At 44.1% G+C, this 26,010-nt stretch overlaps 1 protein-coding gene across 1 annotated transcript in view; it reads right to left on the bottom strand.

The window, feature by feature from the left end:
- Window positions 1-1,264: 1,264 nt before the first annotated feature.
- Window positions 1,265-26,010, bottom strand: part of LOC121549570 (histone H2A-like) — a 43,350-nt gene continuing 18,604 nt past the window's right edge. The window contains exons 2-3 of the mRNA XM_041861359.1: window positions 1,435-1,579; window positions 1,265-1,269 (exon numbers count right to left, since the gene is read on the bottom strand). Of these exons, the coding sequence (XP_041717293.1) occupies window positions 1,265-1,269; window positions 1,435-1,579 (150 nt within the window). The remainder of the gene's footprint in view (window positions 1,270-1,434; window positions 1,580-26,010) is intronic.

Here is a 26,010-nt window from a genome sequence, read left to right on the forward strand (position 1 = left end):
GTTTCTTAGTTGAACATCTCTGGCATCCCAGCCATTAGACTAACAGAGAGAGATGCAAGGGAATGGTGGTTAGTGTGTGTCAGTGTGTGTCTCGCTGTGTCGGTCACCAGAGTGGTATACTATGAAGCAAGCTAGATCTACTCAGGCTTTTATAAAGCTAGCCAGCTTCAGTTAGCTTCACATTACAGCTCATGTTTTATCCGTACTACGATGGTGGATATTGCTCGTCCGCCCGCCTGCCGCCAACTCTAGCAGGCTTGTAACAGTGTGTGCACGTCGCACATGGCTAGTCTAACGCCAAACTCTTCATTGAGACAATGCTGCAACATCAATCCATGGGTGAGTCAGTGCCACATTTTCATTTGTGCCGAAATCAAAATGAACAAAAAGTTATCTTGCAAATTCAGCAGGCTATGGCATGAAATAGTCTGTCTATATCTTATTACTTATTATATCTTATTATTTATTGTTAATGCCGTCTTTGGTGTGCTTTGGTGTGTTGCCATCTTCTCTATCCCACCGCTACAGCTCTATGCTCCCAGCTCCCAAAGCCTATTCCTCCGCAGGAGATTGAAAAGATTTGGCATGGCTCCTCAGATCCTCAAAAAGTTATAGAGCTGCACCATCGAGAGCATCCTGACTGGTTGCATCACCGCTTGGTATGGCAACTGCTCGGCCTCCGACCGCAAGGCACTATAGAGGGTGGTGCGTACGGCCCAGTACATCACTGGGGCCAAGTTTCCTGCCATCCAGGACCTCTATACCAGGCGGTGTCAGAGGAAGGCCCTAAAAATTATCAAAGACTACAGCCACCCTAGTCATAGACCAGAAGTCCCCACAAGAATAGTAAACAAACAAAAATCTGACCAACTGAGGACAAATGAGGTCAAATGGTATTTCTAGGGGGTTTAGGGTTAAGGTTATAATTAGTGTTAGGGTTAGAATTACGTTAAGGGTTAGGGTTAGGAGCTAGGGTTAGTTTTAGGGTTAGGGTTATGAGCTACGGTTAGGTTTAGGGTTAGGTTTTTGGGTTAAGGTTAGGGTAAGAGTACAGGTTAGGGTTAGGGGTTAGGGAAAATAGGATTTTGAATGGGACTGAATTGTGTGTCCCCACAAGGTTAGCTGTACTAGACTGTGTGTGTGTGTTGGTGTGTTGCACCTGGAACTGTGGGCATGCCCGTTCTGTGGGTGTTCTTCCACCAGCACAGTTTGTCCTGCTCATTGATGGCCATGAGAGTGTTGTGGAGCTCATTACACACAGCCTTCACACTGGGAGAGAGAATGAGAGAGGGAAAAATGGGGCGAGAGAAAAATAGAGAGGGGGAATGAGAGATCAGAGCATGACAGAATGATCAGTGAGAGATGAGATTAAGAAAGACCACCCACATCCACACACACCCTCCTAGTAACAGTCTGACTGCAGGTGCAGCCTACCTCTCATTGTTGGTGACATCCACTGTGGATCATTGCTGATCCTCTTCACCTCCTCCTCCTGGTCAAAGATAGACTTCATCTCCTCCATGTGGTGAGGGGTGTAGAGGGTCACCTCCTCCAGAACTTTCTCAAAGCGGGCTCGCACCTGGGGAAGTCGCATTGGTGGGAGATGTACACATTATTACACACACCCACGTACATAGATAAAGGCAGGTTTCCAGTAGAACATCATGTTATTACAATTTTACAATATTGAGAAAAGGGTAAATGTAAAATTAAAACAAATTCGGTACTTACTTTGGTTGGAGTTGTACAGGTGGAGATCCTTGATCTAGATTTGTATTACATTTTTAAAAACATCATCAGATCTACACTGCCAGAAACAAATAACGCAAAAATAACGCTTTGTAAATCATAGACAGTTAATCATAGGACTGGATGGTTTCAAATACTAACATTAATTAGCTAGCTAGCTAGTTATTCAACCCATCAAGGCCTTTTAAAATAGTAAGTCAACTCTGCTGTTTACAGGTAGCATTAGACAACTAGCAAGGAATCGTAGCTAAGACCTGAATGTCTCTCCAGTTTAACACGTTAACTAGCTAGGACAAAGCAATGTACAGCCAAATATTAGTATTTCTGGCATAGCCATAAATAGCTAGCTAGCTGGTTAAATCACTGGCTACTTAGCTAACGTCATACCTTTTAGGACCTCAATTATTATTGGTTACGTCAGTTAACAGGATAGCCGTCTTCGCTCCGGGAGAAGAAGTAGCGTACAAATACATATATTCAATTCAATAACATGACATGTATGTCAATATAACTAAAATACTATATATATATATATATATATATATATATATATATACAGTTGGGAGAACAAGTATTTGATACACTGCCGATTTTGCAGGTTTTCCTACTTACAAAGCATGTAGAGGTCTGTAATTTTTATCATAGGTACACTTCAACTGTGAGAGACGGAATCTAAAACAAAAATCCAGAAAATCATAATGTATGATTTTTAAGTAATTCATTTGCATTTTATTGCATGACATAAGTATTTAATCACCTACCAACCAGTAAGACTTCCCGCTCTCACAGACCTGTTAGTTTTTCTTTAAGAAGCCCTCCTGTTCTCCGCTCATTACATGTATTAACTGCACCTGTTTGAACTCGTTACCTGTATAAAAGACACCTGTCCACACACTCAATCAAACAGACTCCAACCTCTCCACAATGGCCAAGACCAGAGAGCTGTGTAAGGACATCAGGGATAAAATTGTAGACCTGCACAAGGCTGGGATGGGCTACAGGACATTAGGCAAGCAGCTTGGTGAGAAGGCAACAACTGTTGGCGCAATTATTAGAAAATAGAAGAAGTTCAAGATGACGGTCAATCACCCTCGGTCTGGGGCTCCATGCAAGATCTCACCTCGTGGGGCATCAATGATCATGAGGAAGGTGAGGGATCAGCCCAGAACTACACGGCAGGACCTGGTCAATGATCTGAAGAGAGCTGGGACCACAGTCTCAAAGAAAACCATTAGTAACACACTACACCGTCATGGATTAAAATCCTGCAGCGCACGCATGGTCCCCCTGCTCAAGCCAGCGCATGTCCAGGCCCGTCTGAAGTTTGCCAATGACCATCTGGATGATCCAGAGGAGGAATGGGAGAAGGTCATGTGGTCTGATGAGACAAAAATAGAGCTTTTTGGTCTAAACTCCACTTGCCGTGTTTGGAGGAAGAAGAGGGATGAGTACAACCCCAATAACTCCATCCCATCCGTGAAGCATGGAGGTGGAAACATCATTCTTTGGGGATGCTTTTCTGCAAAGGGGACAGGACGACTGCACCGTATTGAGGGGAGGATGGATGGGGCCATGTATCACGAGATCTTGGCCAACAACCTCCTTCCCTCAGTAAGAGCATTGAAGATGGGTCGTGGCTGGGTCTTCCAGCATGACAATGACCCGAAACACACAGCCAGGGCAACTAAGGAGTGGCTCCGTAAGAAGCATCTCAAGGTCCTGGAGTGGCCTAGCCAGTCTCCAGACCTGAACCCAATAGAAAATCTTTGGAGGGAGCTGAAAGTCCGTATTGCCCAGCGACAGCCCCGAAACCTGAAGGATCTGGAGCAGGTATGTATGGACGAGTGGGCCAAAATCCCTGCTGCAGTGTGTGCAAACCTGGTCAAGACCTACAGAAAACGTATGATCTCTGTAATTGCGAAAAAAGGTTTCTGTACCAAATATATATATATACAGTGGGGAAAAAAAGTATTTAGTCAGCCACCAATTGTGCAAGTTCTCCCACTTAAAAAGATGAGAGAGGCCTGTAATTTTCATCATAGGTACACGTCAACTATAACAGACAAATTGAGGAAAACAAATCCAGAAAATCACATTGTTGGATTTTTAATGAATTTATTTGCAAATTATGGTGGAAAATAAGTATTTGGTCACCTTCAAACAAGTAAGATTTCTGGCTCTCACAGACCTGTAACTTCTTCTTTAAGAGGCTCCTCTGTCCTCCACTCGTTACCTGTATTAATGGCACCTGTTTGAACTTGTTATCAGTATAAAAGACACCTGTCCACAACCTCAAACAGTCACACTCCAAACTCCACTATGGCCAAGACCAAAGAGCTGTCAAAGGACACCAGAAACAAAATTGTAGACCTGCACCAGGCTGGGAAGACTGAATCTGCAATAGGTAAGCAGCTTGGTTTGAAGAAATCAACTGTGGGAGCAATTATTATGAAATGGAAGACATACAAGACCACTGATAATCTCCCTCGATCTGGGGCTCCACGCAAGATCTCACCCTGTGGGGTCAAAATGATCACAAGAACGGTGAGCAAAAATCCCAGAACCACACGGGGGGACCTAGTGAATGACCTGCAGAGAGCTGGGACCAAAGTAACAAATCCTACCATCAGTAACACACTACGCCGCCAGGGACTCAAATCCTGCAGTGTTAGACGTGTCCCCCTGCTTAAGCCAGTACATGTCCAGGCCCGTCTGAAGTTTGCTAGAGTGCATTTGGATGATCCAGAAGAGGATTGGGAGAATGTCATATGGTCAGATGAAACCAAAATAGAACTTTTTGGTAAAAACTCAACTCGTCGTGTTTGGAGGACAAAGAATGCTGAGTTGCATCCAAAGAACACCATACCTACTGTGAAGCATGGGGGTGGAAACATCATGCTTTGGGGCTGTTTTTCTGCAAAGGGACCAGGACGACTGATCCGTGTAAAGGAAAGAGTGAATGGGGCCATGTATCGTGAGATTTTGAGTGAAAACCTCCTTCCATCAGCAAGGGCATTGAAGATGAAACGAGGCTGGGTCTTTCAGCATGACAATGATCCCAAACACACCACCCGGGCAACGAAGGAGTGGTTTCGTAAGAAGCATTTCAAGGTCCTGGAGTGGCCTAGCCAGTCTCCAGATCTCAACCCCATAGAAAATCTTTGGAGGGAGTTGAAAGTCTGTGTTGCCCAGCGACAGCCCCAAAACATCACTGCTCTAGAGGAGATCTGCATGGAGGAATGGGCCAAAATACCAGCAACAGTGTGTGAAAACCTTGTGAAGACTTACAGAAAACGTTTGACCTGTGTCATTGCCAACAAAGGGTATATAACAAAGTATTGAGAAACTTTTGTTATTGATCAAATACTTATTTTCCACCATAATTTGCAAATAAATTCATAAAAAATCCTACAATGTGATTTTCAGGATTTTTTTTTCTCATTTTGTCTGTCATAGTTGACGTTTACCTATGATGAAAATTACAGGCCTCTCTCATCTTTTTAAGTGGGAGAACTTGCACAATTGGTGGCTGACTAAATTATTTTTTTCCCCACTGTAGCTATGTAGCCTATACTGCATTTATATTTCAATACAGTCATCTCGGTTTTCATTTGAAGCGTCTTTATTTCCTTGCAAAGAAATGGGCAGCTTTGTATTTGTAGTCACTGTCACATTCGTTCTGAAGTTATCGGCAGTCACAGAAAGACCGATAAACATCTTGATTTTGTGTTTAGTGGAGATGCAGAAGGGCAAAAAAGCATCTAATGATGTACTTAGATGTTCTACGAGTGGTCCGAGGCATTTTCTAGAGCAACTTTAGTAACTTTGGTTTTGGGAAATGTCGTGAACGTAGCCTTAAGATACTTTTGGGAAACCGGGCCCATTAAGATAACTTGGCTAGTTAGTTGTCTGTGACCACATTCCTGCTGTTAGTTAGACAGCAGGCTGCCATTAGACCACGCACTTCAAGCGAGACTTCCTACCACGAAATCTACCACTCAGCAGGAATATGGTGTGGTTCTGACAAAAGTTGGATTCAGATGTTTATTTTATAACAAGGGACGCATTTCACTTCACATCTAGTAAGTAGAATTCCTAGAGATTGTACATATGCCTTTGTTGACAGGAAACATAACATTTTTGGTGAAGCCAGCTATATTCCGTCGCCAGCCACCAGAACGATGCACAACTCAGGGAGTCCAACTAATACACAGACTCCCAATGTTAGCTAGCTAGCTAGATAGTTAGATAGCTGCCCAGCGACAAACAAAGCAACAACTTTTTACCTAAAATCATTCTTACCTTAACATAATATTTAGTTAGCTATTTCAGTTTGGACATTCAAAACTGGTAAAATAATCCAATCTCTGATGACGATGTCATAACATTCTTCTTCTTCTATGATATCATCGCGGTCCGCAAACAATCATTTAAGTGCATGAATGCTGTGCTGGAATGTATGATCAATCATGATCTGCCCAATTCTGTACTACCATGATCAAAAACAAATAAATCCCTACAAACTTCTACCACACCCTCCCCTCAAAACCCCTCCCTAACCCCATTAAACTTGATCTATATCATGCTGAAACACTCCACCATTAGGATGGTTCAGCATGTCAACAACCACTTCAACAATAACATCTGTTACCCCCCAATATTTCTTTTGCCGTCTCCATAATAACCTTCAACCTGGCATTTCTGCTTTCCACAACCTGAGTCGTATTGATAACCTTACCAATAAAAGCTATGAAGTCAACTTTATTCATTATCAAAGTGTCATTTGACACCTCACATTCATAAGACTTCTGAACAGGCCTCCAAACCATGCCAGCACCAGCAGAAACACCAGCCCCGACATTAGGTCCACTTAGTACAGGAGCAGCCATGGAAGCGCCAACATTCCACACTGTAGTTCCGCCAATCTGTCTTACAGCCTCTGCATACGATACATCATGACTCATTCTATATCTCTGAGACTCTCTAGCCTCTCTCTGCACCCCCCAAAATTACAACACATTGCTCCCACATTCACCGTAATATGTTCCCATCCATACTTGGCACATCTTTTCCTTCCTTTACATTGAACAGCTACATGTCCCATTCTTTGGCATTTAAAACACCGCAATGAGGATGGGACAAATTCTCGAACATTTAAACTAAGGAATCCTATCTGTACTTTCCCAGGCATAACCTTCTCAAACCTCAGCAGCACTGATAGGCTTTCACTTCTTTGACCTTCTTTCCTACTCATCAACCTTTTGGCCTCAATCACTCTTCATCCCTTCACATTTTCTTTAATATCATCTATGGACATATATATATATTGGGATCCCAGTGATGACTTCCCTCAATATAGTATAAGCACCAGGGACATGGCTTTTAATCTTCTTCCCATTAAGCTTTTCCATTTTCAGAATCTTCTCTTGCTGAGCCTGGCTACCACAAAATATTAACAAACTACCATTTCCAATTAACCAAGCTAATTTTACTTTACCTACCTCTTTCTCTACAGCATTAGTTAGCCGGATAGGGTGTACATGAGGCCCTGTGGTCTCATCAAACATTGTCACCGCTTTCCACTTCAACACATGATTACTCTTGCTTCCTAACTTGGCCTTTATGCTTTCTTTACTAGACGCTCCACTGCTTTCTGTATCATGATCTCTCTTCTTCCTATGTGGTCCTCTGTAGCTCAATTGGTAGAGCATGGCGCTTGTAACGCCAGGGTAGTGTGTTCAATCCCCGGGACCACCCATATGTAAAAATGTATGCGCACATGACTGTAAGTCGCTTTGGATAAAAGCGTCTGCTAAATGGCATATTATTATGGGGCGGCAGGTGGCTTAGTGGGTAAGAGCGTTGTGCCAGTAACCGAAAGGTCGCTGGTTCTAATCCCCAAGCCGACTAGGTGAAAAATCTGTCGATGTGCCCTTGAGCAAGGCACTTAACCCTAATTGCTCCTGTAAGTCGCTCTGGATAAGAGCGTCTGCTAAATGACTTAAAAAAAAAAAAAAAAAAAAAAATATTATTATTTCCACTACCGACCATTCCGGTCCTTGACCCTCATCCTCCCGCTCCATACCATCAGAACTGACACCCATATTGTCCGCATTCCAGCACAGCTGTTGCTTCACCAACTTTTTCTAAATTTTGTCCGCACTACTCTTCGCCATTTCTGACTCACTCCTCAATGGAGCACGTTCAGCCAAGTTGTTACGTTGAAATCCTGACCTTGGTCTATCTGTCTGCCTTCGTAGCGATCTAATCTAGATACTTTTGCTACTTTAAGGTGCATTACCGCCACCACCTGGACTGGAGTTTGGACCAGACACAGTGAAGGTCTAAATCCTACCCAATATTCTCGTCTCCCTAAAGGAACGAAATACATAATTAAATACTACATCCCTTGAAGATTTCCCCAGCAGTTCAATTAACCCTGGCTCTTCAACCCCATTACTCCATTACTCCTCACATATTTCTGGCACTGAAATAGAACATGTTCCACTGTCTCCATCTCCTCCTGACAATGATCACACCTCCAAGTTGGATCTTTCCCCACCAATTTCAATGTACTATTGAGCCTTGTGTGTCCCAGTCTCAGCCTCGTGACTACACTTTCCTCCCTTCTCTCTCGGCCTGAGGACCTCCCTGCCCCCACCTTTTCCTGGATCTTATACAGGTGTCTTCCCTTTCTCTCCCTGTTCCACAACTCTTGCCATTTATTTTTAACCACTGTTCTTATTAACCCATTGGCTTCTGCTTTACTGATTCACAATTCCATCTCAACATTAGGATGTTTAAGAGCCTGCTTGGCGATAACATCCACCTCCTCATTCCCCTCTACTCCCACATGAGCTGGTCCCCAGAGGAACATCACAAATACCCCCATCTGTTTCACCCTATACAAGCACTGCAAAACCTCATACAATACATCCTGTCTGCTCTGAGACACAAATTAATTTAAGCTTATCAGTGCTGCACAGGAGTCAGAGCAGATGACTACCCTGTCTGGCCTCACCTCCTCCACCCACTCTGCAGCCAATAATACGGCCAACAATTTCATTGTGTGAACAGATCAATGATCCGTGGCTCTTTTTGTCACTGCCACCTAAAACTCAGGAACACTAAAAGCTGCACCTGTCCTCCCTGTTTTGGGTCATTAGATCCATCTGTGAATATATTCAAGAAAGTATAGTGTTGTGTTGTTATTGTTCACTTACAACTGAATCTACTCCTTCCTCAACGTCTCTTACACGCTCAAGCAACCTGTCACGCCCTGACCTATAGGACTCTAGTTAGTTTGGTCAGGGTGTGAATATCATGTGTGTGTTTTTCTATGTGGGGATGCTATGTTTGTATTTCTATGTTTGGCCGGGTGTGATTCCCAATCAGAGGCAGCTGTCGCTCGTTGTCTCTGATTGGGGATCATACTTAGGCAGCCAGTTTTCCTGCCTGGGTTGTGGGGTCTTGATTGTGCTCGGTGAGTTTGGCTTGTTAGTGTATAGCCTTCCGACGTCACGTTTTGTTGCCTTTTGTTGTTTTTGTATGTTTATTCCGTTTAATAAACATGTATGCATTTCACGCTGCGCATTGGTCTGACCCGTTCTTCAACAATGACATAAGATCCCACCAAAAATGGACCAAGCAGCGTGCCCAGGAGCAGACACCCTGGACACAGGTGGGGAATTCATTTTGGACTGGTGGAGGACCCTGGGCGAAGGAGGAAGCCCAGACAGGAGAGGAGTAACGGCAACACAGATGGCGCCGGCCGAGGGGGAAGCCAGAGAGACAGCCCCAATAAATGTTTTGGGGGGGGCTAAAAGGGTGGTTGAAGATCGACAGAGAAGAGCCCCGACCACTGCACTCGTGGGGGCTAAGGGAGGAGTCCTCACGGGAAGAGGACTGGGCGCAGAGAGTAAAAGACTGGTACAGTCAGAGATCTCTAACGTCAGTTCCCAGTCCGGTACATCACGTGCCTGCGTCTCGCAACAAGCTAGTGGTGCGTGTTCCCAGTCCGGTACGGCCCGTGCCTGCTCCTCGCACCAAACCAGTGGTGCGTGTCGCCAGCCCGGTACGCCCCGTACCTGCTCCCCACACCAAGCTAGTGGTGCGTATTCCCAGTCCAGTACGGCCCGTCCCTGCTCCTCGCACCAAGCCAGTGGTGCTTGTTCCCAGTCCGGTCCGGCCCGTCCCTGCTCCTCGCACCAAGCTAGTGGTGCGTGTTCCCAGTCCGGAACGGCCAGTGCCTGCTCCTCGCACCAAACCAGTGGTGCGTGTCGCCAGCACGGTACGCTCCGTACCTGCTCCCCACACCAAGCTAGTGGTGCGTATTCCCAGTCTAGTACGGCCCGTCCCTGCTCCTCGCACCAGACCAGTGGTGCGTGCGTGTTCCCAGTCCGGTCCAGCCCATCCCTGCTCCTCGCACCAGACCAGTGGTGCGTGTTCCCAGTCCTGTCCGGCCCGTGCCTGCTCCTCGCACCAGACCAGTGGTGTGTGTTTCCAGTCCGGCACGGCTACTTAGCTAACGTCATACCTTTTAGGACCTGAATTATTATTGGTTACGTCAGTTAACAGGATAGCCGTCTTCGCTCCGGGAGAAGAAGTAGCGTACAAATACACATATTCAATTCAATAACATGACATGTATGTCAATATAACTAAAATACTATATATATATATATATATATATATATATACAGTTGGGAGAACAAGTATTTGATACACTGCCGATTTTGCAGGTTTTCCTACTTACAAAGCATGTAGAGGTCTGTAATTTTTATCATAGGTACACTTCAACTGTGAGAGACGGAATCTAAAACAAAAATCCAGAAAATCATAATGTATGATTTTTAAGTAATTCATTTGCATTTTATTGCATGACATAAGTATTTGATCACCTACCAACCAGTAAGAATTCCCACTCTCACAGACCTGTTAGTTTTTCTTTAAGAAGCCCTCCTGTTCTCCGCTCATTACATGTATTAACTGCACCTGTTTGAACTCGTTACCTGTATAAAAGACACCTGTCCACACACTCAATCAAACAGACTCCAACCTCTCCACAATGGCCAAGACCAGAGAGCTGTGTAAGGACATCAGGGATAAAATTGTAGACCTGTACAAGGCTGGGATGGGCTACAGGACAATAGGCAAGCAGCTTGGTGAGAAGGCAACAACTGTTGGCGCAATTATAGGAAAATAGAAGAAGGTCAAGATGACGGTCAATCACCCTCGGTCTGGGCCTCCATGCAAGATCTCACCTCGTGGGGCATCAATGATCATGAGGAAGGTGAGGGATCAGCCCAGAACTACACGGCAGGACCTGGTCAATGATCTGAAGAGAGCTGGGATCACAGTCTCAAAGAAAACCATTAGTAACACACTACGCCGTCATGGATTAAAATCCTGCAGCGCACGCAAGGTCCCCCTGCTCAAGCCAGCGCATGTCCAGGCCCGTCTGAAGTTTGCCAATGACCATCTGGATGATCCAGAGGAGGAATGGGAGAAGGTCATGTGGTCTGATGAGACAAAAATAGAGCTTTTTGGTCTAAACTCCACTTGCCGTGTTTGGAGGAAGAAGAGGGATGAGTACAACCCCAATAACTCCATCACATCCGTGAAGCATGGAGGTGGAAACATCATTCTTTGGGGATGCTTTTCTGCAAAGGGGACAGGACGACTGCACCGTATTGAGGGGAGGATGGATGGGGCCATGTATCGCGAGATCTTGGCCAACAACCTCCTTCCCTCAGTAAGAGCATTGAAGATGGGTCGTGGCTGGGTCTTCCAGCATGACAATGACCCGAAACACACAGCCAGGGCAACTAAGGAGTGGCTCCGTAAGAAGCATCTCAAGGTCCTGGAGTGGCCTAGCCAGTCTCCAGACCTGAACCCAATAGAAAATCTTTGGAGGGAGCTGAAAGTCCGTATTGCCCAGCGACAGCCCCGAAACCTGAAGGATCTGGAGCAGGTATGTATGGACGAGTGGGCCAAAATCCCTGCTGCAGTGTGTGCAAACCTGGTCAAGACCTACAGAAAACGTATGATCTCTGTAATTGCGAACAAAGGTTTCTGTACCAAATATATATATATAGCTATGTAGCCTATACTGTATTTATATTTCAATACAGTCATCTCGGTTTTCATTTGAAGCGTCTTTATTTCCTTGCAAAGAAATGGGCAGCTTTGTATTTGTAGTCACTGTCACATTCGTTCTGAAGTTATCGGCAGTCACAGAAAGACCGATAAACATCTTGATTTTGTGTTTAGTGGAGATGCAGAAGGGCAAAAAAGCATCTAATGATGTACTTAGATGTTCTACGAGTGGTCCGAGGCATTTTCTAGAGCAACTTTAGTAACTTTGGTTTTGGGAAATGTCGTGAACGTAGCCTTAAGATACTTTTGGGAAACCGGGCCCATTAAGATAACTTGGCTAGTTAGTTGTCTGTGACCACATTCCTGCTGTTAGTTAGACAGCAGGCTGCCATTAGACCACGCACTTCAAGCGAGACTTCCTACCACGAAATCTACCACTCAGCAGGAATATGGTGTGGTTCTGACAAAAGTTGGATTCAGATGTTTATTTTATAACAAGGGACGCATTTCACTTCACATCTAGTAAGTAGAATTCCTAGAGATTGTACATATGCCTTTGTTGACAGGAAACATAACATTTTTGGTGAAGCCAGCTATATTCTGTCGCCAGCCACCAGAACGATGCACAACTCAGGGAGTCCAACTAATACACAGACTCCCAATGTTAGCTAGCTAGCTAGATAGTTAGATAGCTGCCCAGCGACAAACAAAGCAACAACGTTTTACCTAAAATAATTCTTACCTTAACATAATATTTAGTTAGCTATTTCAGTTTGGACATTCAAAACTGGTAAAATAATCCAATCTCTGATGACGATGTCATAACATTCTTCTTCTTCTATGATATCATCGCGGTCCGCAAACAATCATTTAAGTGCATGAATGCTGTGCTGGAATGTATGATCAATCATGATCTGCCCAATTCTGTACTACCATGATCAAAACCAAATAAATCCCTACAAACTTCTACCACACCCTCCCCTCAAAACCCCTCCCTAACCCCATTAAACTTTATCTATATCATGCTGAAACACTCCACCATTAGGATGGTTCAGCATGTCAACAACCACTTCAACAATAACATCTGTTACCCCCCAATATCTCTTTTGCCGTCTCCATAATAGCCTTCAACCTGGCATTTCTGCTTTCCACAACCTGAGTCGTATTGATAACCTTACCAATAAAAGCTATGAAGTCAACTTTATTCATTATCAAAATGTCATTTGACACCTCACATTCATAAGACTTCTGAACAGGCCTCCAAACCATGCCAGCACCAGCAGAAACACCAGCCCCGACATTAGGTCCACTTAGTACAGGAGAAGCCATGGAAGTGCCAACATTCCACACTGTAGTTCCGCCAATCTGTCTTACAGCCTCTGCATACGATACATCATGACTCATTCTATATCTCTGAGACTCTCTAGCCTCTCTCTGCACCCCCCAAAATTACAACACATTGCTCCCACATTCACCGTAATATGTTCCCATCCATACTTGGCACATCTTTTCCTTCCTTTACATTGAACAGCTACATGTCCCATTCTTTGGCATTTAAAACACCGCAATGAGGATGGGACAAATTCTCGGACATTTAAACTAAGGAATCCTATCTGTACTTTCCCAGGCATAACCTTCTCAAACCTCAGCAGCACTGATAGGCTTTCACTTCTTTGACCTTCTTTCCTACTCATCAACCTTTTGGCGTCAATCACTCTTCATCCCTTCACATTTTCTTTAATATCATCTATGGACATATATATATATATTGGGATCCCAGTGATGACTTCCCTCAATATAGTATAAGCACCAGGGACATGGCTTTTAATCTTCTTCCCATTAAGCTTTTCCATTTTCAGAATCTTCTCTTGCTGAGCCTGGCTACCACAAAATATTAACAAACTACCATTTCCAATTAACCAAGCTAATTTTACTTTACCTACCTCTTTCTCTACAGCATTAGTTAGCCGGATAGGGTGTACATGAGGCCCTGTGGTCTCATCAAACATTGTCACCGCTTTCCACTTCAACACATGATTACTCTTGCTTCCTAACTTGGCCTTTATGCTTTCTTTACTAGACGCTCCACTGCTTTCTGTATCATGATCTCTCTTCTTCCTATGTGGTCCTCTGTAGCTCAATTGGTAGAGCATGGCGCTTGTAACGCCAGGGTAGTGTGTTCAATCCCCGGGACCACCCATATGTAAAAATGTATGCGCACATGACTGTAAGTCGCTTTGGATAAAAGCGTCTGCTAAATGGCATATTATTATTATTATTTCCACTACCGACCATTCTGGTCCTTGACCCTCATCCTCCCGCTCCATACCATCAGAACTGACACCCATATTGTCCGCATTCCAGCACAGCTGTTGCTTCACCAACTTTTTCTAAATTTCGTCCGCACTACTCTTCGCCATTTCTGACTCACTCCTCAATGGAGCACGTTCAGCCAAGTTGTTACGTTGAAATCCTGACCTTGGTCTATCTGTCTGCCTTCGTAGCGATCTAATCTAGATACTTTTGCTACTTTAAGGTGCATTACCGCCACCACCTGGACTGGAGTTTGGACCAGACACAGTGAAGGTCTAAATCCTACCCATTATTCTTGTCTCCCTAAAGGAACGAAATACATAATTAAATACTACATCCCTTGAAGATTTCCCCAGCAGTTCACTTAACCCTGGCTCTTCAACCCCATTACTCCATTACTCCTCACATATTTCTGGCACTGAAATAGAACATGTTCCACTGTCTCCATCTCCTCCTGACAATGATCACACCTCCCAGTTGGATGTTTCCCCACCAATTTCAATGTACTATTGAGCCTTGTGTGTCCCAGTCTCAGCCTCGTGACTACACTTTCCTCCCTTCTCTCTCGGCCTGAGGACCTCCCTGCCCCCACCTTTTCCTGGATCTTATACAGGTGTCTTCCCTTTCTCTCCCTGTTCCACAACTCTTGCCATTTATTTTTAACCACTGTTCTTATTAACCCATTGGCTTCTGCTTTACTGATTGACAATTCCATCTCAACATTAGGATGTTTAAGAGCCTGCTTGGCGATAACATCCACCTCCTCATTCCCCTCTACTCCCACATGAGCTGGTCCCCAGAGGAACATCACAAATACCCCCATCTGTTCACCCTATACAAGCACTGCAAAACCTCATACAATACATCCTGTCTGCTCTGAGACACAAATTAATTTAAGCTCATCAGTGCTGCACAGGAGTCAGAGCAGATGACTACCCTGTCTGGCCTCACCTTCTCCACCCACTCTGCAGCCAATAGTACGGCCAACAATTCCATTGTGTAAACAGATCAATCCGTGGCTCTTTTTGTCACTGCCACCTAAAACTCAGGAACACTAAAAGCTGCACCTGTCCTCCCTGTTTTGGGTCATTAGATCCATCTGTGAATATATTCAAGAAAGCATAGTGTTGTGTTGTTATTGTTCACTTACAACTGAATCTACTCCTTCCTCAACGTCTCTTACACGCTCAAGCAACCTGTCACGCCCTGACCTATAGGACTCTAGTTAGTTTGGTCAGGGTGTGAATATCATGTGTGTGTTTTTCTATGTGGGGATGCTGTGTTTGTATTTCTATGTTTGGCCGGGTGTGATTCCCAATCAGAGGCAGCTGTCGCTCGTTGTCTCTGATTGGGGATCATACTTAGGCAGCCAGTTTTCCTGCCTGGGTTGTGGGATCTTGTTTGTGCTCGGTGAGTTTGGCTTGTTAGTGTATAGCCTTCCGACGTCACGTTTCGTTGCCTTTTGTTTTTGTATGTTTATTAACTTTAATAAACATGTATGCATTTCACGCTGCGCCTTGGTCTGACCCGTTCTTCAACGACCGTGACACAACCCTAGATCTATCACTGGCTGAGGGAGAAACCAGGGTGGGATAGCAGGAACAACCACAGAGTGGCTAAACTCCCTCCCAAACAACCCTATCTCTCTTTTCAAGCCATTGCCTATCAACCCAAAGCTTGTATTCAGATTGTGTTCATGTTCCCAGCACTCTATGAGTACGTTTTTTGTAGGATGTGTAACCTTATGTCCTTCTAGATTTACCCAATATGTCACGGCTAGCTGTTGTCTTCTTAACTTTAACGGCATCTCTCCCAACTCTACCTGCATCGCTGCCACTGGGGAGTTCCTGAGTGCTCCACAACATTCTTAGGGCTTGGGCCTGGATTACATCTAGCTTTTTTAAAGATGTCTGAGCTGCTGATCCATATGCTATACTTCCATAATCCAGTGAAGATCTTAACAGCGCTATATACAGAGCATTCGGAAAGTATTCAGACCCCTTTACTTTTTCCTCATTTTGTTACGGTACAGCCTTATTCTAAAATTTATTAATTAGTTTTTTCCCCTCATCAATCTGCACACAATACCCCATAATGACAAAGAAAAAACAAGTGTTTAAAACTGTTTGTAAATGTATAAAAAAGTCACAACTGAAAATATACATTTACATGAGTGTTCAGACCCTTTACTCAGTACTTTGTTGAAGCGATTACAGCCTCAAGTCTTCTTGGGTATGACGCTACAAGCTTGGTAAACCTGTATTTGGGGATTTTCTCCCATTCTTCTCTGTAGATCCTATCAAGCTCTGTCAGGTTGGATGGGGAGCGTTGCTGCACAGCTATTTTCAGGTCTCTCCAGAGATGTTAGATCAAAACAAATCAAATTGTATTGGTCACATACACGTGTTTAGTAGATGTTATTGCGGGTGTAGTGAAATGCTTGTGCTTCTAGCTCCGACAGTGCAGTAATATCTAACAATTTCAAAACATATACCCAATACACACAAATCTAAGTAAGGAATTAATTAAGAATATATACATACAGTGAGGGAAAAAAGTATGTGATCCCCTGCTGATTTTGCCCACTGACAAAGAAATGATCAGTCTATAATTTTAATGGTAGGTTTATTTGAACAGTGAGAGACAGAATAACAACAACAAAAATCCAGAAAAACGCATGTCAAAAATATTATAAATTGATTTGCATTTTAATGAGGGAAATAAGTATTTGACCCCCTCTCAATCAGAAAGATTTCTGGCTCCCAGGTGTCTTTTATACAGGTAACGAGCTGAGATTAGGAGCACACTCTTAAAGGGAGTGCTCCTAATCTCAGTTTGTTACCTCTATAAAAGACACCTGTCCACAGAAGCAATCGATCAATCAGATTCCAAACTCTCCACCATGGCCAAGACCAAAGAGCTCTCCAAGGATGTCAGGGACAAGATTGTAGACCTACACACAAGCAGCTTGGTGAGAAGGTGACAACAGTTTGTGCGATTATTCGCAAATGGAAGAAACACAAAATAACTGTCAATCTCCCTCGGCCTGGGACTCCATGCAAGATCTCACCTCGTGGAGTTGCAATGATCATGAGAACAGTGAGGAATCAGGTCAGAACTACCCGGGAGGATCTTGTCAATGATCTCAAGGCAGCTGGGACCATAGTCACCAAGAAAACAATTGGTAACACACTACGCCGTGAAGGACTGAAATCCTGCAGCGCCCGCAAGGTCCCCCTGCTCAAGAAAGCACATATACAGGGCCGTCTGAAGTTTGCCAATGAACATCTGAATGATTCAAAGGAGAACTGGGTGAAAGTGTTGTGGTCAGATGAGACCAAAATGGAGCTCTTTGGCATCAACTCAACTCGCCGTGTTTGGAGGAGGAGGAATGCTGCCTATGACCCCCAAGAACACCATCCCCACCGTCAAACATGGAGGTGGAAACATTATGCTTTGGGGGTGTTTTTCTGCTAAGGGGACAGGACAACTTCACCGCATCCAAGGGATGATGGACGGGGCCATGTACCGTCAAATCTTGGGTGAGAACCTCCTTCCCTCAGCCAGGTCATTGAAAATGGGTTGTGGATTGGTATTCCAGCATGACAATGACCCAAAACACACGGCCAAGGCAACAAAGGAGTGGCTCAAGAAGAAGCACATTAAGGTCCTGGAGTGGCCTAGCCAGTCTCCAGACCTTAATCCCATAGAAAATCTGTGGAGGGAGCTGAAGGATCGAGTTGCCAAACGTCAGCCTCGAAACCTTAATGACTTGGAGAAGATCTGCAAAGAGGAGTGGAACAAAATCCCTCCTGAGATGTGTGCAAACCTGGTGGCTAACTACAAGAAACGTCTGACCTCTGTGATTGCCAACAAGGGTTTTGCCACCAAGTACTAAGTCAAGTTTTGCATAAGGGTCAAATACTTATTTTCCTCATTAAAATGCAAATTAATTTATAACATTTATGACGTGTTTTTCTGGATTTTTTTGTTGTTATTCTGTCGCTCACTGTTCAAATAAGCCTACCATTAAAATTATAGACTGATCATGTCTTTGTCAGTTGGCAAACTTACAAAATCAGCAGGGGATATAATACTTTTTTCCCTCACTGTATATGGACGAGCGATTTCAGAGCGGCATGGACAAAGATACAGTAGAATAGTATAGAATACAGTATATACATATGAGATGAGTAATGCAAGATATTGTATTCCTGAGTGATAGACATCCTGGTTCGAATCCAGGCTCTGTCGCAGCCGGCCGCGACCGGGAGACTCATGGGCGGCGCACAATTTGCCCAGCGTCGTCCAGGGTAGGGGAGGGAATGGCCTTAGTAGCTTAGTTGATAGAGCATGGCGTTTGCAACGCCAGGGTTGTGGGTTCGATTCCCACGGGGGGACAGTATAAAAAAATGTATTCACTAACTGTAAGTCGCTCTGGATAAGACCCTTGTGGGCCCCCAGTGTTGAGGATCAGCAAAGTGGAGGTGTTGTTTCCTACCTTCACCACCTGGGGGAGGACCGTCAGGAAGTCCAGGACCCAGTTGCACAGGTGCTTAATGATTAGCTTGGAGGGTACTATGGTGTTGAATGCTGAGCTATAGTCAATGAACAGTATTCTTACATAGGTATTCCTCTTGTCCAAATGGGTTAGTGCAGAGTGATGGCGATTGCATCGGCTGTGGATCTATTGGGGCGGTAAGCAAATTGAAGTTGGTCTAGAGTGGCAGATAAGAAGAGGTGATATGATCCTTAACTAGTCTCTCAAAGCACTTCATGATGACTAAAGTGAGTAGTACGGGGCGATAGTCGTTTAGTTCAGTTACCTTTGCTTTCTTGGGTACAGGAACAATGGTGCCAATTTTGAAGCATGTGGGGACAGCAGACTGGGATAGGGAGAGATTGAATATGTCCGTAAACACTCCAGCTAGCTGGTCTGCGCATGCTCTGAGGACGCGGCTAGGGGTGCCATCTGGGCCGGCAGCCTTGCAAGGGTTAACACGTTTAAATGTTTTACTCACGTCGGCCAAGGAGAAGGAGAGCCCACAGTCCTTGGTAGCGGGCCACGTCGGTGGCACTGTGTTATCCTCAAAGCGGGCGAAGAAGGTGTTTAGCTTGTCCGAAAGCAAGACATCGGTCTCGGTGACGTGGCTGGTTTTCCTTTTGCAGTCCGTGATTGTCTGTAGACCCTGCCACACACATCTCGTGTCTGAGCCGTAGAATTGCGACTCCACTTTGTCTCTATACTGACATTTTGCTTGTTTGATTGCCTTGTGGAGTGAATAACTACACTGTTTGCATTCTGCCATATTCCTAGTCACCTTGCCATGGTTAAATGCGGTGGTTCGCGCTTTCAATTTCGCGCAAATGCTGCCATCTATCCGCGGTTTCTGGTTAGGGTAGGTTTTATTGTCACAGTGGGTAAGACATCTCCTATACACTTCCTGATATACTCAGTTACCGTATTGGTGTATTCGTCTAAATTATTTTCTGCTCATAACTAGTATATCAACATTGTACTATATGCTTAGGCATCTGGTTAAAAGTAGTCCACTTTCAAAGGAGTAGGGTGGAATTTGTCTCCCGAGTGGCACAGTGGTCTAAGGCACTGCATCGCAGTGCTAGCTGTGCCACTAGAGATCCTGGTTCAAATCCAGGCTCTGTTGTAGCCGGCCGCGACCGGCAGACCCATGGGGCAGCGCACAATTTGTCCAGGGTAGGGGAAGGAATGGCCGGCAGGGATGTAGCTTTGTTGGTAGAGCATGGTGTTTGCAACGCCATGGTTGTGGGTTCGCTTCCCACGGGGGGACAGTATGAAAAAAAAAAATGTGTGCTGTCGCTCTGGATAAGAGTGTCTGCTAAATGACAAAAAAATATATATATATATATATTTGGAAAGAAAGGATCCAGTACCTTTATCCATTCAACTAACATTGTTAAAGTAGAAAGACAGAAGGAAACAAGAGTGAACTTTAAGTCTCAGATTTGCATGCATTTGTTCCAAACATAATGTTGTAGCTTAACTATATTGGAAAAGGCACAGGTAAAATGAGGAACTGTGTATGTTAACCTGTGTGCCTTTTCTAATAGTGAGCCAACGTTTTATTCCAGGACCACAGACAGCTACTGCTAGCTAGTGCGGTAGAAATGCAAGGAATGCCGTGGCGAGTTCAGAACCACAGCAGTGGAGACTGGAGAGTGTCACTAACAACAGATAGGAAGACCACAAGATGATTTCTGCCTACTGTAAACAGTCAAATCAGGATAAAATCTGTGATTTTTAACCATCTGACCTAGTACTGTCTGATTCATATAGCCTGATTTTTGTTTGTTCTTTATTATATCAAATTATTGCTTCTGTATGGGGTGCTTTGGCTGAAAGACCAACACATTTGATCTGGAGCCCATAGACTATGTAACTTGCAAATTAACAGTCTATACTGTAAATATTATTGTATCTACTCCATAAGATAATTAGCTATGTGCATTGTGTTATAGAATAGGCAGAAGCTAAAGGTCAAGAATGGACAGAGAGTGAAATTAACCGTACATATTTAATAACATAGTAAACTGAATCAATTCAAACATAAAATACAAAAATACTCAACTTCTGACTACTTTAATACACATATAAAGTTAATTTATCACGATACTTTTGGTCCCCTAAAATGGGGGGACTATGCACAAAAAGTGTTTTCTAAACGGTTCACCAGATATGGATGAAAATACCCTCAAATTAAAGATGGCAGGCTGACTTTAACCTCATAGTTAACCTTGTATCATTTCAAATCCAAAGTGCTGGAGTACAGAGCCAAAACAACAAAAAATGTGTCACAGTTGCAATAATTTTGTAACTCACTGTATATCAAGAAGATCTAAATGCATATTCTCATGAAACTGATTGAGATCAAATGGTTGGCATGCTGATGCTCCATGAACGTTTCAATGGGAAATCATGACGAATCTAGCCAACCATTTATGATTGACAGTGATAAATGTGAAGGGAGAGTGAGGAAGACATTTGTGCATAAAGTAGAGGTTAAACTGGAGAAACCCGGTCCTCGGTCTTGATCCAGTCATCGTCCCATTTCTTGCCACTGTAAGACAAGAAATAAAACATAAAAAGGAATGTCATGTTTTTAAGCAGAAATTGAAAATAAATCATTCAATATTTAATCGTGAGCAAGGGTTGCACCTATTCTTTTCAAAGGGTTTTATGATTTTTGGTTGCACCCTGTCTCCCGTTGGTGGAGCACCTTCTCCTCTCAAATATATATTATTTCAACTACATAAAGTGCCTTGCAAAAGTATTCATACCCCTTGGATTCCTCCACATTTTATTGTGTTACAAAGTTGGATTGAAATTGATTTCATTTTGATAAAAAAAAAATTGTGTGTACTCTAATGTCAAAGTGGATGAACATTTTGATTTTTTTATGAAGACTAATTCAACAAATGAGAACTAAAATAGTCGTTACATAAGTATTTCAGCCCCTTTGTTTAGGCATGCCTAATTATTTCACAAGTTACATTTGGCTTAACAAATCACATAATATGTTATATGGACTCAATAGGGGTTGACATGATATTTGAATGACTACCCATACCTCTGTCCCCCAGACATACAACATCTGTAAGGTCCCTCAGTCAAGTATTGAATTTCAAGCTCAGATTCAACTACAAAGACCAGGTAGCTTTTCGAAAGCCTCATAAAAAAGAGCAGTGATTGGTAGATGGGTAACAATAACAAATCAGACATTGCATATCTCTTTAAGTATGATCAAGTTAATAATTATGGTGTGGATTATGTATTAAACCATCAAGACACATCAAAGATAGTCATCCTTCTGAACTGAGCTGCAGGACATGAATGAAATTGCTCAGGGGTGTTACCATGAGGCCATTGGTGATTTTAAAACAGTTACAGGCTGCAATGGTAGAAAAACTGAGGATGGATTACCATCATTGTAGTGACACCACAATAATGACTTAAATGACAGTAAAAAAAAGAATACAAATACACATAATACCAAAAATCCAAAATATGTATCTTGTATGCAACAACAAGGCACTAAAGTTAATACTGAATAAAAAAACTGCAAAGGAATACACTTTTTTGTCTAAATGCAAAACCTTATATGTTATTTGTGTCAAATCCAACACAACACATCACTGAGTAACTAACTCCGTATTTTCAAGATTGGTGCTGGCTGCATCATGGTATGGGTATGCTTGACATCATTAAAAAGTGTGGAGTTTTTCAGGATGAAAAGAAACGGGATGGAGCTAAGCACAGACAAAATGCTAAAGGAAAATCTGGTTCAGTCTGCTTTACACCAGACATTGGGAGAGGAATTCACCTTTCAGCAGGACAATTACCTACAACACACTGACAAATCTACACTGGAGTTGCTTAGCAAGAAGACAGAGAATGTTCTTGAGTTGCCAAGTTAAAGTTTGGACTTAAATCTGATTGGAAATCTATTGCAAGACTTTAAAATTGCTGTCTAGCCATGAACCCCAACATATTGACCTAGCTTGAAGAATTATGGAACGAATAATGGGCTAATATTGCACAATCCTGGTGTTAAGCTCTACATTTTACATTTTAGCTTCACTGTCAAAATACATATGGTATTGAGTGTACAGTATATTCTCAATTCTTTCTAGAAGATTAGTTGAAGTAAACATACCATCCAGAGCATGTCTTCCATCTCACTTTCTGCTCCTGATCCTTTATTATCATACGTCACCCTCCTCTGGACATCCAGGTATTGGCCGGACAGTGCACTGCCTTAGTGTTAAGTACTGGTGGCCAACATTGGCTAGGGACGTGAGGGTTTATGTCTCCTCCTGCTCAGTGTGCGCTCAGTGTAAGGCGCCTAGACACCTGCCCAGGGGGAAGTTACAACCCCTGCCCGTTCCACAACGGCCGTGGTCTCACCTCTCGGTGGACTTTGTCACGGACCTTCCCCCCTCTCAGGGGAATACCACTATTCTGGTCGTTGTGGATCGGTTCTCTAAGGCCTGTCGTCTCATCCCAATGCCGGGTCTCCCTACTGCCCTACAGACTGCTGAGGCTTTGTTTACCCACGTCTTCCGGCACTACGGGGTTCCCGAGGATATAGTGTCTGATCGGTGTCCCCAATTCACCTCTAGAGTCTGGAGGGCGTTCATGGAACGCTTGGGGGTCTCGGTTAGCCTTACCTCGGGTTTCCACCCTGAGAGTAATGGGCAGGTGGAGAGAGTGAACCAGGATGTGGGTAGGTTTCTGAGATCATATTGCCAGGGCCGGCAGGAGGAGTGGTCGGGGTATATCCCCTGGGCAGAGATGGCTCAGAACTCTCTTCGCCACTCCTCTACTAACCTGACCCCTTTCCATTGTGTGTTAGGGTATCAGCCGGTTCTGGCACCATGGCATCAGAGCCAGATCGAGGCTCCTGTGGTGGATGAGTGGTTTCGGCGCTCAGAGGAGACGTGGTACGCTGCACACGTACATCTGCAGCGGGCCATCCGTAGGCAGAAGGCGAGCGCCGATCTCCACCGCAGTGAGGGTCCAGTATACGCACCTGGAGATCGAGTCTGGCACTCGACTCGAAACCTGTCCCTTCGCCTGCCCTGCCGGAAGCTTGGTCAGCAGTTTGTGGGGCCATTTAAAGTCCTGAGGAGATTGAACTAGGTTTGTTACAAGTTACAACTGCCTAATGATTGTGTACTCGTTCCATGTGTCTCTCCTCAGGCCGGTGGTAGCTGGTCCACTCCAGGACAGTGAGATAAGAGATACTCCTCCGCCCCCACTGGACATCGAGGGGGCTCCGGCGTACTCAGTCCATTGTGGATTCGAGACGTCGGATGGGGGGTCTACAATATCTTGTGGAGTGGGAGGGGTACGGTCCGGAGGAACGGTGCTGGGTGCCTAGGAGGGACATTTTAGATCCATCCCTCCGGACTGAGTTCCACCGTAGTCATCCCACGCGCCCTGCTCCACGTCCTCCTGGCCATCCCCGAGGCCGGGGTCAGCGCACGGCTGTAGCCGCGCGTCAATGGGGGGGTACTGTCATGAATTCCGCCGAGACTGCTCCTCCTCCTTGCTCGGGCAGGCTTCGGCGTTCGTCGTCCCCGGAGTACTAGCTACTACCGCTTGATGTTCTCGATGTTTGTTTGGTTTTGTCTTGTTGGTGCACCTGTTTCGTCTTATGTATTGATTATGTCACCTATAAGTTTCCCTTTGGTTTTGTTTGCAGTTGTGTGTGATTGTCCGCCTGTCCATTGGTGTCTCGTTGTGTACTTATTGTTGATGGTGTATTTTACACACTGTTTGCATAATCGCTCTCCTCCAGTGTTCGAGGCCCTTTATTTTTGTATTTTCTCTGAAGTCTAGTAAAGTCGTTTTGACTGAGCCTCTGTGTCCTGCGCCTGACTCCAACACCGCATCCACATCAGCTTTGTGACATGACCAAATACTTATTTTCCACCATAATTTGCAAAGAAATTCATAAAAAATCCTGCAATGTGATTTTCTGGAAAAAAAAATCTCATTTTGTCTGTCATAGTTGACGTGTACTTATGATGAAAATTACACAATTGGTGGCTGACTAAATACTTTTTTTCCCCACTGTATGTGGGGATTCTGTTTGTATTTCTATGTTTGGCTGGGTGTGATTCCCAATCAGAGGCCGCTGTCGCTCGTTGTCTCTGATTGGGGATCATACTTAGGCAGCCAGTTTTCCTGCCTGGGTTGTGGGATCTTGTTTGTGCTCGGTGAGTTTAGCTTTTTAGTGTATAGCCTTCCGACGTCACGTTTCGTTGCCTTTTGTTTTTGTATGTTTATTCACTTTAATAAACGTGTATGCATTTCACGCTGCGCCTTGGTCTGATCCGTTCTTCAACGACCGTGACACAACCCTGGCTGAGGGAGAAACCAAGGTGGGATAGCAGGAAGAACCACAAAGCGGCTAAACTCCCTCCCAAACAACTCTATCTCTCTCTCCAAGCCATTGCCTATCAACCCAAAGCTTGTATTCAGATTGTGTTCATGTTCCCAGCACTCTAGGAGTACGTTTTTTGTAGGATGTGTAACCTTATGTCCTTGTAGATTTACCCAATATGTCATGGTTAGCTGTTGTCGTCTTAACTTTAACGGCATCTCTCCCAACTCTACCTGCATCGCTGCCACCGGGGAGTTCCTGAGTGCTCCACAACATTCTTAGGGCTTGGGCCTGGATTACATCTATTTTTTTAAAGATGTCTGAGCTGCTGATCAATATGCTATACTTCCATAATCCAGTGAAGACCTTAACAGCGCTATATACAGAGCATTCGGAAAGTAATCAGACCCATTGACTTTTTCCTCATTTTGTTACGGTACAGCCTTATTCTAAAATTGATTAATTAGTTTTTTCCCCTCATCAATCTGCACACAATACCCCATAATGACAAAGAAAAAACAAGTGTTTAGAACTGTTTGCAATTGTATAAAAAAGTCACAACTGAAAATATACATTTACATAACTGTTCAGACCCTTTACTCAGTACTTTGTTGAAGCGATTACAGCCTCAAGTCTTCTTGGGTATGACGCTACAAGCTTGGTAAACCTGTATTTGGGGATTTTCTCCCATTCTTCTCTGTAGATCCTCTCAAGCTCTGTCAGGTTGGATGGGGAGCGTTGCTGCACAGCTATTTTCAGGTCTCTCCAGAGATGTTAGATCAAAACAAATCAAATTGTATTGGTCACATACACGTGTTTAGTAGATGTTATTGTGGGTGTAGCGAAATGCTTGTGCTTCTAGCTCTGACAGTGCAGTAATATCTAACAATTTCACAACATATACCCAATACACACAAATCTA

The sequence above is a fragment of the Coregonus clupeaformis genome, chromosome 34, assembly GCF_020615455.1.
Source record: "Coregonus clupeaformis isolate EN_2021a chromosome 34, ASM2061545v1, whole genome shotgun sequence".
Classification (NCBI taxonomy): Eukaryota; Metazoa; Chordata; class Actinopteri; order Salmoniformes; family Salmonidae; genus Coregonus; species Coregonus clupeaformis.